General features: G+C 47.4%; 1 protein-coding gene across 12 annotated transcripts in view; it reads right to left on the bottom strand.

Moving 5' to 3' along the window:
• RALGPS1 (Ral GEF with PH domain and SH3 binding motif 1) overlaps positions 1 to 13,606 on the bottom strand; it is a 276,400-nt gene that overhangs the window by 155,073 nt on the left and 107,721 nt on the right. For all 12 annotated transcript variants that reach the window (XM_045469762.1, XM_045469768.1, XM_045469772.1 and 9 more), the window contains one exon: positions 11,421 to 11,513. In XM_045469762.1, the coding sequence (XP_045325718.1) occupies positions 11,421 to 11,513 (93 nt within the window). The remainder of the gene's footprint in view (positions 1 to 11,420; positions 11,514 to 13,606) is intronic.

The raw sequence follows: 13,606 nt of genomic DNA, 5'->3' as shown, positions 1-13,606 counted from the left end.
GATCTATTTATTACACATAATAAAAAATTAAAATAAATAAAATAATTTTAAGATTCTGTATATTATATAAAAGTCTGGTGATATAAGATAATATTATATATGTTTGTTATATATAATAAAATAATCTAAAAATTATATTTTACATACATATGTGTATATATGCGCATATATACACATGTATGTAGTTGAATCTCAAACAGTGCAGGAGTTAGGGAGCTGACCACCCACATAGTCAAAAATCCACGTATAGGGGCACCTGGATGGCTCCATCGGTAAAGTGTCCGACTTCGGCTCAGGTCATGATCTCACAGTTCCTGAGTTTGAGCCCTGCGTTGGTCTCTGTGCTGACAGCTCAGAGCCTGAAGCCTGCTTCAGATTCTGTGTCTCCCTCTCTCTGCCTCTCTCTCTCTCAAAAATAAATAAAACATTAAAAGAAATTAAAAAAAAACCCACATATAACTTTGACTCCCCCAAAACTTAACTACTCATATCCTATTGTTGACCAACAACATAGTTAATGAACACATATTTTGTATATGTATTATATACTGTATTCCTACTATAAAGTAAGCTAGAGAAAGGAAAATGTTGTTAAGAAAATCGTAAAGAAAATACATAAAAAACATCGTACTGGATTTATTGAAACAAAAATCTGTGTATAAGTGGACACGTGCAGTCCAAACCCATGTTGTTTAAGAGTCCACTGTATTATATAAAATTATGGTAAAATATGCATAACAATAGTTTATATATATGTATATGTGTATGTGTCCACTAAATATACCAGCTATCTACCAGATATTATACATGTTATATAACTTTAAATATTCACTATTATATATTATAATACATATTCTATACTATAATATTATACCATAATTATATAACACTAAATACTGTATTATTATAGCATTGTATATATTATCTGGAAGATAGATGGTAGTTAGAGTAAGAATTTTTTTTTAAGGGAATTAGAAATGCCAGGGAAACAAAAAGGTATTCCAGGAAGGCCATGTTATTCATGATTTACTACTTGAATATACAAAGAACTGTATTTACACATTCTTAATAACTAGAACACTCAATACTCCTTTGACAAAAGAAATTTAACTACAGTAACATGAGTGTTTTTGAAGAAAGAGAGAAGGTGGTTCAATAAAACTAAACCAATATCCATCATACAAAGAAGTCACCGTTATGTAAAGTGAATGGAACAAGAAACTGTAGCAAAAGTACATTGGTGGAAGTGTGACAGAAACTACCAGAAGAAACCACTCAATAACCAGAAGTGATTGCCTCTGGGGGATGAATCAAGAATGGAAGGAGCAATGAGTCCTAGTTGTTTCGCTAAGCCTTTTGCAACTTAGTGATTTTTAAAATTAATTTGTGTTTAATATGCTGAAAAAATTCTTTTAAGACTTGAATTTTTTAAATATAGGGTTTATTTAAAAAATAACAGCATTTACTCATGTATTTTTTAAACTTTTATTACAACTAGAGTATAAACTAAAAACCTCATACGAATTGAGGGTCGTTGAGATTTCAGACTTTATGGCAAGCCTCAGGAAGAAACCATCCAAAAAAACATACAAGAAAATAAGGTACTTGCCTGCCTGAATCAAACATATCCTGAAAGCATTCGTGCTCAGGAAAAGGGATAAGGAAATAAGAGTTCACTAAATACAACAGGCAACTTCACTTCTAGAAAAACTGAGAAGTCGTGAGCCACCCTCAGATTTCTCCCACAATATTTATAATGCTTGGGATTCATTGCGCAATTACACGTGTCTCACTCAGCAAACAGTGAGTCCCATGAAGGCAGCAGCCACGCTGGTTGTGTTCACGCCACCATTCCCATACCATCTGGTATGGCTGCGAACACAGAAAGCATGTTGCCTACGTATCTGTTGAATAAGAGAATGGAAAAACTAACGATGATAACTTAAAAATCCAAATCCTTGGGAAAATTTGAAAACTCCCATAACTATTGGGTCAAAGAAAAAAAAAATAAAAGCCAGGATTATGGACTATTAACAAACCACAAACAGTGAGAAACACCATATGTTAAGCTATGTGATGAGGCCAAAACTGTACTGAGAGGAAAATGCATGGTTTTAAATTCTTCAAATTATGCAAGTGACAATATAAATGAATTAAACACTCAACTCAAGAAGCTATGTAAATGGGGCGGGGGGAGTAAGGGAAACTGATTCACAGATAAAATTAGGAATTGATAGGTTACAAAACAAAACTAAATACCAGACCTATAGAAATGATAACTAAACCCAGGTAAACCCTCTACAAATAGGGAAAAATGAGAGAATATACAACATTAGGATTGAGAAAGGGTCTGTGACCATAGATGCAAACTACACTAAAATTACAAGGTAAAAATCAAGTCCCTGAATTTAATATTAAATAAAGTGTCAGCTGCATGGGATAAATGGGACTCATAAGCTACAAGGTCAAAAGCCAGGAAGACCACAAATCTTGGTCAAATACCTGAAGAAATAGATTGCTTTTGGAAATCTCCCTTATCACACCCTGGGAACCTATATGTGGCACTTGTATTTGACTAATGAAGAAAACCTCCCTCTTCTGGTAAATTGTTCAAATCTGGAAGCTGTCTCCATGAAGGGAAAAAGAAAAAGTCCCTCCAAATCCTCTTTTTGAGGACACTGGTATCTTGTTCCCTTGCCTTGAGAAAATAACATTTCTTGATACGTGGAAATGTTTTCCAACAGAATAACATTTCTTGATATGTGGAAATGCTTTTCAACAAAGAGTCTGTTGCTCCAAATATGTTCAAACTGGCTCAGAGTTCTACTTCGATTCCAGTGTCCACTGCTGGTATGGAAAGAATTTTTAGAGCCGTGGACAATCTATGGACCGATGGACTGAACAGACTGAGTATGGAATGAATAAGGAGTGAAACGAGGACACTCAGAAGAAGTAATTTTTACCTCTTTCGATACAAACTATCAGTTTCTGAAAAATAAGCTCCAAAGACACGTGTCTAATGGAGGCTATTAGCAATGGAGATGCATAAGTAACATAAGGGAAAACTTGTGACTCTGGAATTTAGGACGTGCCTGGGCTAGCTGTCTGTCCCCGATTTGTCTTTGACTAAGGCCACTGAAAACTCTGTAAAGATAGAAATGAACTTGTGGAAAACATACTCATGCCAACAATTCCTGTCCATAGAAAGACAAATTAGGTCTTGAGAAATGTCACTGATTATCACCCTGGGAATACTAATTTTGTATCCATTTAAAAATTATTTGGGGGCGCCTGGGCGGCTCAGTCAGTTAAGCATCCAACTCTCGATTTTGGCTCAGGTCATCATCTCATGTTTGTGGGGTCAAGCCCCATGTCAGGCTCTATGCTGACAGCACAGAGCCTGCTTGGGATTCTCTCTCCCTGTCTCTCTCTCTCTGCCCCTCCCCTGCTCACACGTGGTCATTCTCCTTCTCTCTCAAAAATAAATAAAATAAACTTTAAAAAATTACTTTGGTATTCCTTACCTAACTATGAAAGTGTAGTACTCTGGATTCTCTTTTGATAATATCTTACTGGTTGCACTATCTTGCTGGTTCTGTCACCAATTAATGAGTTAAATAAAATCTTTGGCAAGTATTCATTTTCTATCTATGTGAGTCAAGAGTTTATCTCTTAAAAAATTAGCCTTTCACGGTTTACATGCACAGTTTACATGCACAAATATATATATACATACACCACATGCATACATAATGTATAATCATAGAGGACAATTTTTATCATGTGTCTCCAATAATTTTGCTAATATTTTTTAATTCTGCTCATGGCAACACCAGGCAGACCTTCCCACAAAGCCCCAAGAGTAGAGCCAGAAGGTTGAGATTGGTCCCCGAATGGAAGTTTGCCAAGGGCCCACCCAGGCTGCAGAGCTGCTGTGGGTGGGTGAGGAGTCAGGCATTGAACGTGCACCCCCTTTGTCCAACCTGGTGGAGTAATGAAAAAGCCTAGCTAAAACGGGAAGGGTCAGAGACTCTATGAGAGGACATACAGAGAACAAACTCCAACATGCAAAGGAGGAACTTCAGGAAGAGGCAGTCTTAGAAGTGGATCTCTAAGAATTTCAACCAGTAGAGACAGGGCTGGAGAGGTTCCAGAGGCCAAAAAAAACAAAAAAAAAAACAAAAAAAAAAAGCATGAACAGTGGCCTGGGGGTAGAAACACACAGGGATCCTCAAGGGAGCAGTAGTTTGGCAGAAACGTGTCAAGTGGTCAACTGTTGCTTTGGACAAGACTGGAAAGGTCTCCTATGTCTACCGCAGCATTATTCACAAAAGCCAAAATATGGGAGCAACCTAGAAGTCCATCAACAGATAAATGGATAAGGAGGATGAGGTATTTACATACAAAGGAATATTACGCGGGAACATGGATGGACCTACAGGGTATTATACCAAGTGAAATAAGTCAGACTGAGAAAGACAAATACCGTATGATTTTACTCAGAAACCAAGTGAATAAACAAAGAAACAGAAAGCTGAATCCAACCTGTAAATACAGAGAACAAATGAATGGTTGCCAGAGGGGCAGGGGTGGGGGGATGGACAAAAGAGGTGAAGAGGAGTAGGAGGTACAGGCTTCCAGTTATGGAATGAAAAAGTCACAGGAATAAAAGGCACAGCATGAGGAATATAGTCAATGATACTGTAACAGCATTGTACAGTGACAGATGGTCGCATAATACAAACTTGTTGAAACACTATGGTGTACCACCTGAAACTAATGTAACATTTTGTGTCAACTATACTCAAATTAAAAAAAAAAAACAGTAATAATTTTTAAAAGATTGGAAAGGTAGTAGAGAGATGGCAGCTTGCCATTTGGCAAAGTATGTTTTTGACGTTTGGATGTGGTATCCATTTGGACCCCATGGACACACGACACTACTCTTCTGATACTTCACCTCAACTTGCAAACAGGGGACCAGTCACAAGCAGCTAAGCATGAACGGCAAATACTAATCAAAGGGGAAAGAATGAGTTGACTGTGGCTGCATACGAACAGGAAATTCCTCTGGCCAACACTTGCGTCTCTTCCACACGTGACTGGGGGCACGGAGCCGCGATGTTGCTGGCGGGAGATGCTCCACTGGCCACAGCTGAAAGGTTTATGGTTTGTTTTCTGAGGTCAGGAAGTAAGTGTGAAGTAGGTATGAAACCTTTTGGTATCTGCTGTCGTTGCCAAAATGTCTCTACCATGTCCCCTGCGCTCTGGAATATGCTCACTACCTGTGAGCGTTCTTCAAGCACCACACTCCCAAATGTGAGTTTCCCCCTAAAATACCTGTCAAGATATCCCAATCCTCTCATCCCTGCCATGCATCTCCCCTCACTCTCAGGGCTCGCTGGAGTCCAGGGTCAGGAATCCAAATGATGGTTAAAAATTGGCTAACATGGGGCGTGCCTGGGTGGCTCAGTCGGTTAAGCATTGACTTTGGCTCAGGTCATGGTCTCACAGTTCATGAGTTCGAGCCCCACATCGGGCTCTCTGCTGTCAGCACAGAGCCTGCTTTGGATCCTCTGTCCTCCCCTCTCTCTGCCCCTCCCCTACTTTTGCTCTCGCGTGCTCTCTCTCAAAAATAAAATATTAAGAAAACTGACTGACAAAGTATGCGTTCTTATAAAACTGGGGGTGGTGAGTGAATGTCCAAACGACCGATTAAAAAGAATGGCATCAAAACAGTTATATCAGAACTTCCTGCTTTGGAGGAGTGGTGGGTGCAGGGCCCCCAACCAAGCAAGGGGTGCTAAAAACGGGCTGTCATCAGGAAAGCGGAGACACTGGAGATGTTTTGGGGCAATCACTCCAGCAGCGGTGTGAGCAGCCAGAGACACCAGAAGCAAGGAGGGCAGCCCAAAGATGGTGGTGATCTCAGGCCAGAGATAACGAGGACTGGCTCATTTGAGAACAGTCAAAATGAGCAAATAATAACAACAACAACAACAGCAGCAGCAGCAGCAGCAGCAGCTAAAACTCACTTAGCACTTACTATGTGCCAGACTCAGTTCCAAACAGTTTTTCATCTACGTCTCATTGAATCCTTACCACAGAGGCAGGTCCAAGCCTGAGCCTGGGGATCCGGTTCAGGAGTCTATACTCAATCTGCGCGGGACACTGCCCCTCACGTCTTGGCCCAGGGTCTCCACACCAATGCAGGTCATGTGTACTCGGACCCCAGAGCTGCCTGAGGTACAGGCTGGGGGGACAGTTTCCCAGAGGTGACCTTTTTCACTCGTGCTTTCTCAGGGCTCCCCCAGGCCGAACAGAGATTTTCTGATAGGTGACACTCGAGGGGTCTCGGACTCCTACGGGTAGCTGAGTTCCAGCCCCCCCGTGTGCATGGGGCCTGCAAGCTGGCCTCTGCTCCCAGGCACACATGAGCTACCCTGGCGCCAGCTGCGAGGCCTACACACGGCGGTTTCCCTTTGCCGCGCTCGCTGTGCTGACTCGGAGAGCGTGCTTTGTCTCCAGCACATGGTGACTTCCCTTTCTTGGCTTCTAGTTCAGCTTTGCATCTTGGGTTTTAATTTGGTTGTATTTTATCCAGCATTTATTTGTGTTTGTGTGTTTGGAGCGGGCGATCGGGAGGGCGGGGCTGATCCCCGTCAGCTCAGTCTACCATACTGCCTCAAAGTCCAAAACACAATCTGCTAAGAGAGTCTTCTGGCACTCCCTATCACTCCCGGAAACCAAAGTTTGATTTCAGACACGCCAAGTGTGAGCTGTGAAAGGAACATGCGAGCAGAGGGCTGCGTGGAGCAGGCGTGGGAACACAGGGCCAGGGCCACAGAAGGAGGCTGAGCCTGAGTGGAGGAGACCGCCTGCACTGAGCACAGAAGTGACGGCGGTGTCCTCCGTGCCCTGAGATCCCAAGGGAGAGAGAGTTGGTGGGAGGGCGGGAATCAGAGCCGGAGCCTCACAGAACACTTCCACCCAGAGGGTGAGAGGAACAAAAGCGGTCAGGGAGGAGCCAGCCGTCAGAAATGGAAGAAGAGGCCTCAGCCGGTGGAAGGAGATTTTTCAAGAAGGGGGTGACGAAATAGCCGATGTTGTGGCAACATAAGGAAGGTGAGGGTGAAAATGTCAGCACGGTTCATGACTGGGACCTTCTGGGAAGCAATGCAGGCACGGCTCTGAGGAAGGACAGAGGAACGAGTGATCGGGGGCGCAAACCTTGGTTTCCTCTGCCCTCCATCTCCTCACCCCCTCACCCATCTTATCAAGGCTCAGGGAAGCATAAAACAGGCAGCCTATGCTTATGGCCATCTTCTTAACAACATCAGGGTGGCGGTGGGGGGGTCCCTGGGGCACGACATCAGACAGAGGCAGAAGAGAAGCCTCCAAAGCCCGAAATATGTGAATGCCACACATGTGCCTCCTCAGGACATCTGCAAAGTGGCTGTTCTCCAAACTTCAGAGCTTGATGACCCTGTGCCTCCCCCCACAGGTGTCTGGAGTGAGAGCCCCACTCCCAGGAGGTTCCCTTCCCAGGTCCCCATCCTGCAGACCAGGCCGCCTGGCCCACTGGCGATCATTTCCCCCCGTTGCTGGAGCTGAGTCAAACCGCCTGGATCGATTCAGTAGGAAAGAGCAAATCACGACAGGAACGTGCAGAGAGTCAGCAGAGCGTGTGTGTGTGTGTGTGTGTGTGTGTATGTGATGTGTGTAGCACATGACTATAATTACCGTAGAGAGTGACTCACCCAAACTCCAGTAACTCTATACCCCCAGGTCACTCGTCAATAAGTCGGTCTCCTCCCGGGACCACTCTGACCAGAGAAAAGGTTTCACCATCGTCCCTACTGCTCAGGCCCCAAACCTAGAAATCATTTTCATTCCTTTCCTTTCCTCCCCTCTGACATCCCATCCCACGAACCTGCCAGGTCTGCCTTCAGAGCACCTCCCCCATTGGCCTCCTCCTCCCCTGTCTGCTGCTGCCTCCCCACCGCGACCAACATCACCTCACTCCTGGATGCTGCCTGCACCTCCTGAGCAGACCCCGTTTCCCATCGTGGCCCCTGCACGTCCACCCAGTTTGTTTCTACAAAGTAGCAATGGTAATTTAAAAAATAAAAAAACGAAAAGCAGCCGTAAACCAGACCGTGTCCGGCTCCTGTTTAAAACCCTTCCCCGCACTTGGACTAGAACCTAACTCCTGTCCCGGGCTCTAAGCCCTTCCCGATGGGCCCCTCCACAGCATCTTGCCTCTATCTCCTCCCGGCCCACAGTGCCCCTACCACGCTGACTCTGAGCTTCCTGGTGGCACCAAGTTTCTTCCCACTGAGGGTCTTTGCACCGGCTGTGCCCTCATGCCGGCCCGGCCACCTCCTCGTGTCACTCGGGTGGTGATGTAGCGCACTCTTCCTTCTCAGAGAGGCCTGCCCTGAAGCCCCGCGTTCCCGCCGCCCCCGTCACCCTCTCTCCCACCCTCCTGCCTTGCTCTCCTGTGTCACTCTCACACCAGCTGACAGTAGTTCACACACCCAACGAACATTCATCCGTCTCTTCTAATACCAGCGAGACGGGGCTTGTGTTCACCCTCCTCAGCGATGTGTCTGTCTCCTCTGAACAACACAAGAGCCCACGAAGGCAGAGCCCTTGCCCAGAGCCTCAGGGTCCGGCATGGAGAAAGCATTCGATAAATGTTTGATTTGCAGAATGAGTTAAGAGCCGCAGGGTAGTGCGTACTCGGGAAATCAGAATTGACCATTGCTTAGGTCGCATGGCCTTGAGGCGGCCAGTATTCCAAAGAGGCCCCAGTGCTGGGATGAATCAGACCCTGTCTGTGTTTTCCAGGCCAACAGAAGGTGACTCCCTCCCCATTTGTGCAGCAGCAGCATTTATTAACGCCTGCTGTGTGGGAGCCTGTGCTCAGTGTCAGTCTCTGATCCATCCCAATTCCCTCAGCTACCGGCACCCCGCAGCCAGCCACGGACGGGTCAACAGGCTGCCCTGCCCTACAGCTGACAACCACCTGGCCCTCACTAGAGGTCATCCATGGTGCAACCAAGGGGCACACCCATAAGTCCCTTCCGTCCAGGGTTCTCATTTATCCAGGGTTTCATGCCACCCCAGGGACGGCACTCAGGGAGCTGGTCACACCCCGTCCCTGAGGGCCCCTGTGCCAGCCTCACCTCCCAAGAAACACGTGTGCCAATTTCTCCGTGCCCTGTGCCCAGCCTGATTCCGACATCACGTTCCGTCACTGACAAGCCACCCAGCTCACTGGCCAAGAACGCGGACTATGCAGCCCAGCAAGGCATCATACCAGCTCTGGTCCTCGCCAGTTCTGCGATCTTGGTCAGGCCACCACACCTCTTGGAACCTCAGTTTCTCTCTCTGAAAAAATGAAGGCTATGAAAGCACTGACCTTCTTGTGCTGCTGTGGCAGTGGCTCCTGTGCTCCTGCCCTGCTCGGTGGGCCCATGGGTCTCCCCAGTACCACGTTAACGGAAAAGTGGGGAGAGGGGAAACAACTCCTTTTTGGCAATATTTCTGCGGCTAATCTCATCACCAGAATTAACAGCACGTGGAGGATAAGACTCAGCACATTGAACAAATGCAGGACACACAACACGGGGACACTCAGCTGGGCCCCAGAGACCCAAGGAAAATCCGACCTTGTCGTGTGAAAGAAGGCAGCTGAAAGGCAGAGGCAGACTGTAGATAAAACCACAGAGCAGATGTGCTATGTGCTTGTGACGGCAGGTGTGGAAACAGAATCAGGAAGAAAGGCAGCCACCGATTCCACTGCGCTGCGGTGATGTGGACGAAGGGGAAAGAGGATGAATGTGGCCCCCTGCATTTCCCAAACACTCCGTGCCAACCACTGGGCTGGGACCAACAGGGCAGGTGGGCGAGAGGTGGCCTGCGAGGCTCCCCTACTGGCCTCACCAACTACACAGCTCATGGGGGTCACTGGGATCACAGTTGCACAGCCAGTAAGGTCTGTGCACCCCGAGCTCTGTAACTCATCTCTCCGAGTCCGCACATAGCTCCCAGCAGCCCGACAACCAACAACAGCATCTAAATAATGGAAAATTCATTTGAAAAAAGAATCTCTAGGCAACTTTGGAAAAAAGCCTCATGGCTCAGATGGACTCGGGGACTCACAGGGCTGGCAACAACGGGAGAGACCAACGGCTTCCAAGCTTGCTCTCAATCTCCCAAGCCATTGCTCAACTGAAATTCACCCAGAAGCCCAGTACGTAAAACTGATGCGAACAGAGCGGCTCTGGCAGAAACAGTGCCAAGGTGTCTGCTTGGCACCCTCCTCCTCTCCCCCAGCCCCTGGTGGCCAAGGCAGCTCCACAGAACCCCTGGGAGTCCACGAAGCACTGACGTCAAACCACTAATCTAGGCCAACCTCTGAGTAGATACAGGGAATTAAGTCCCACAGAAGTCATGCTCTGAACGGTGTCTCAACACAAACCCGGTTTCTGACTCCAGGCTGAGACTGCTCGCTCTGCTTTGCTAGGGCTAGGTCTATGGAAAATTGCAATTTAAAAAAACAGGGCTCATTTCTGATCACCTACAACATAATCCTTAAGTGTTTTAAAGGCCCCAGAATTAGCCAAGTATGAAACAGAGCCCAGCCCCACAGACTGGCAGAAAGAAGTTCGGAAATGAGTTGCAGAAACACAGCTGACAAGTCCATATAGTTTCCTTCAGTTCCGCGGGACATAAACAGGTCTTGAAAGGCTTGGGCTGTGTGGCTGTGGGAGACCCTGGACCAGGCGGGCCAGGAGGTGAATACTAATGAGCTATGGAAATAGCAATTACTTCCCCCATGTCAGGCACTGTGCCAAGCTAAGGAGGATAAAGAGGTCTGAGATATTTTTAAAGTATTTTTACAGCAGAAAAACTTTCCTACAGACTCAATTATATAACTATCAGACTCCACCTCTGAGCTGAAATTATCCATGGCCTTCAGGAAAAAAAAAAAAAAAAAAAATCACTTCTCCCTACATGAGAGCCTCAGGTTTCTCCAGAGAATCTCTTAGCTGTACAGCCAGCAGCCCAGGGCAGCCGTGAACCATCAGCCCAGAGACTTTCCCAAGAGCAGTTCGGAGCCTGTCACAAGAATGCCAGCCAAGTGGAGGGCAGAAGTCATGTCGCCGACCCAGCCAGCACACATGAAGTCATAGGGTCCAGGAAGGTCCACTCGAGGGCGCTTCCGGCCCCAGCCATGTTGGCGTCCTCACAACTTCCTTCTCCCGAAATGGGGCTGAAGTCCCTGAAGGACAGAAGATGCCTCTCTCGTGGGCAAAGGGCAGGCCGTCAGAGAAAGCCTTTGGAGGCTCAAGGAATGAAGAGCTTCAACCCAGTGAAATGAGAGCCAAAAATCAAAGGAATTAACTTACAGCCCAGGTTTTTGTCAGCCTGAAGATGGGTGCACTTTGTAATGCTGATACCACAGACATGAGAGAATGAAGGTTGTTGAGTTCTAGAAGTTTCTGAAAAAAGATATGGAATAGATTATTTTGCTGCTATAAACAACAGAACAAAAACATGCTCAAGTGTTACCAAATGTTGTCATATTTATGAAATTCAATTATACTTAAAAATATCTCATGTCGAAAATATAGTTCTAGGGAGTTCATAGAAACCATATGCTTTTTTTTTCTTCAAACTGTCAAAAGGTGAGTCTGCATCTAAAACACAAAATTTTACAAGCTGACTAGTCTGGTTGCTGGACAGAAACATGGCTCGGGAGAAGGCTTGATAATGTCATTTACGTCCTTTTTTTAGACGAATTGGAACTGTCCCAGCAGGCTTTTGTATACTGAGGCCTCGGCTGTGCCAACAATACCCACGTGGGTCCTCCGCAACTACCTTACACCAGGCAGGAGAGGGGCTGAGGGAAGGTGTTACCGATCTGCACGGTCCCGCTCAGCTAGGGAGACGGAGCTCTGGCTTCTCGGTCACTTGACTGTGCTCCTTTGAACCAGACCCCAAGTTAGGGAGAACATTTGGATTCAATTCAGTCTCACACAAGTTCCTTACCATGGAAGACAAGAGAAGGGGACACAGCCGGGAGTAAGTACACAGAGATGTAACTGCTCCGTTCTCGGTTTGGCGCGGAGGGAAACCTAACAGGACTGGGGCTCCGCGTCTCATCCTCGGGAGCCGGTGCAGCCTGGGCTAGTGAGCGGGTTTGAGGAAACCAAGAGATCTGGTTCCAATCCCAGCTCCCACCACTTGTGTGTCCTGCAGCGAGTCACCTGAGCCTCATACTTAACAAGGAAGGTAACCATGGCATCCACCCTACCCAGGATGGTGCATGCAACATGCCAGACCAGTGCCCGGCACCGGGGTGAGAGCTCTAGGAAGGCTGGGGAACCCGCCTGTGTGTTCCCAGAGCAGTGTGCACACCTCCTTAGCACACTGGACCATGTGGACCCTTGCTTCTACCCGTCTCTGCCATCGTATCCCTAGTACGTGGTACAGCACACAGTAGGGCCTATGGAATGAACAAATAAATGAGAAGCCTTTATGCCTAGTCCTCACGGCCCTGTCCCTACTGAGATTTCTCCCTTACCACACAAGTTAATACTTCATTTCATACATCTTGTAACAATCTCTAATTGTTCCCTGTGTGTATTAATAGGTTCTCTGAAAGAAGTGAATTTCATCCTACATATCTGAATTGCCATGCCTGTCACACAGTTTCTTTTAGAGCTGAAGGCCCTCTGGGAGATCACCTAATCCACACCTTTCATTTTGTAGATGGGATGGCAAGGTCCAGAGGAAGGGGAGCCTACACAAGAACACAGCCAGGGCACAAGGCCAGGATGACGAGCCACCGCTGGAAGACAGCAGAGGTTAAGGAGGGATAGTCTGGGCGCCGTCAGCTCGTTTCTTGAAAGCACCAGGTGGGCTGGAACTTCATCCGCTTTCTCCCGTGGCCCAGCGTAAGCTCACTGCCAGCAGCAAGCATCGCAAAGCCCAGCACGGTTCCAAATTCTTCAGAACACACAGGGCGTGCTAGTGTCTGCTGCCCCGGGCATACTTATAGATCGATGCCCTTGCCCTTCTCACGAGGGGTGGGAGAGCCGCTCCCCTGAAAGCAGAGACACGCCCCAGCTCACTGGCTGCAGGGCCCCGGGCATGGACGCCCACCTCCCTACATCCCTCCTCCCCGCTCTGGAAGCGGGCTTCTAACAAAGTGAACCTCAAACGTGACCATTTCAGGAAGGTGGCTGCTAAGGTGCCTGGCTCGTGAAGGGCAATCAGTAAAGGCCAGCTGGCCCGGGGACTGGGTGGGGACGCAACACACACACACCCCCCGCAGCGAACCAGACAGCACAGCAGTGCGCCGCCCAGACGTGGGTAAGCCCGGCGGTCAGCAGCTGCGTACGGCGAGGAGCTGGCAGGGCCGTGGAAGTGATGACAGTGGTCTGGGGAAGCCCATGCTGTCATTGCCTGGGCTGGCAGGAGTCAGGGAAGAGGAGGGGAAAGGCGGGGTGCAGACATAAGCCCGGTGCTCAACAACCTGCAAGGACAGAACCTATTGGGGCAGGGGCAGAGGTGGGGGTGAGAACCAGCA

The sequence above is a fragment of the Leopardus geoffroyi genome, chromosome D4, assembly GCF_018350155.1.
Source record: "Leopardus geoffroyi isolate Oge1 chromosome D4, O.geoffroyi_Oge1_pat1.0, whole genome shotgun sequence".
NCBI classification, from domain to species: domain Eukaryota; kingdom Metazoa; phylum Chordata; class Mammalia; order Carnivora; family Felidae; genus Leopardus; species Leopardus geoffroyi.
Note: the sequence above shows the minus strand (reverse complement) of the source record. Positions and strands in the feature narration are given on the sequence as shown.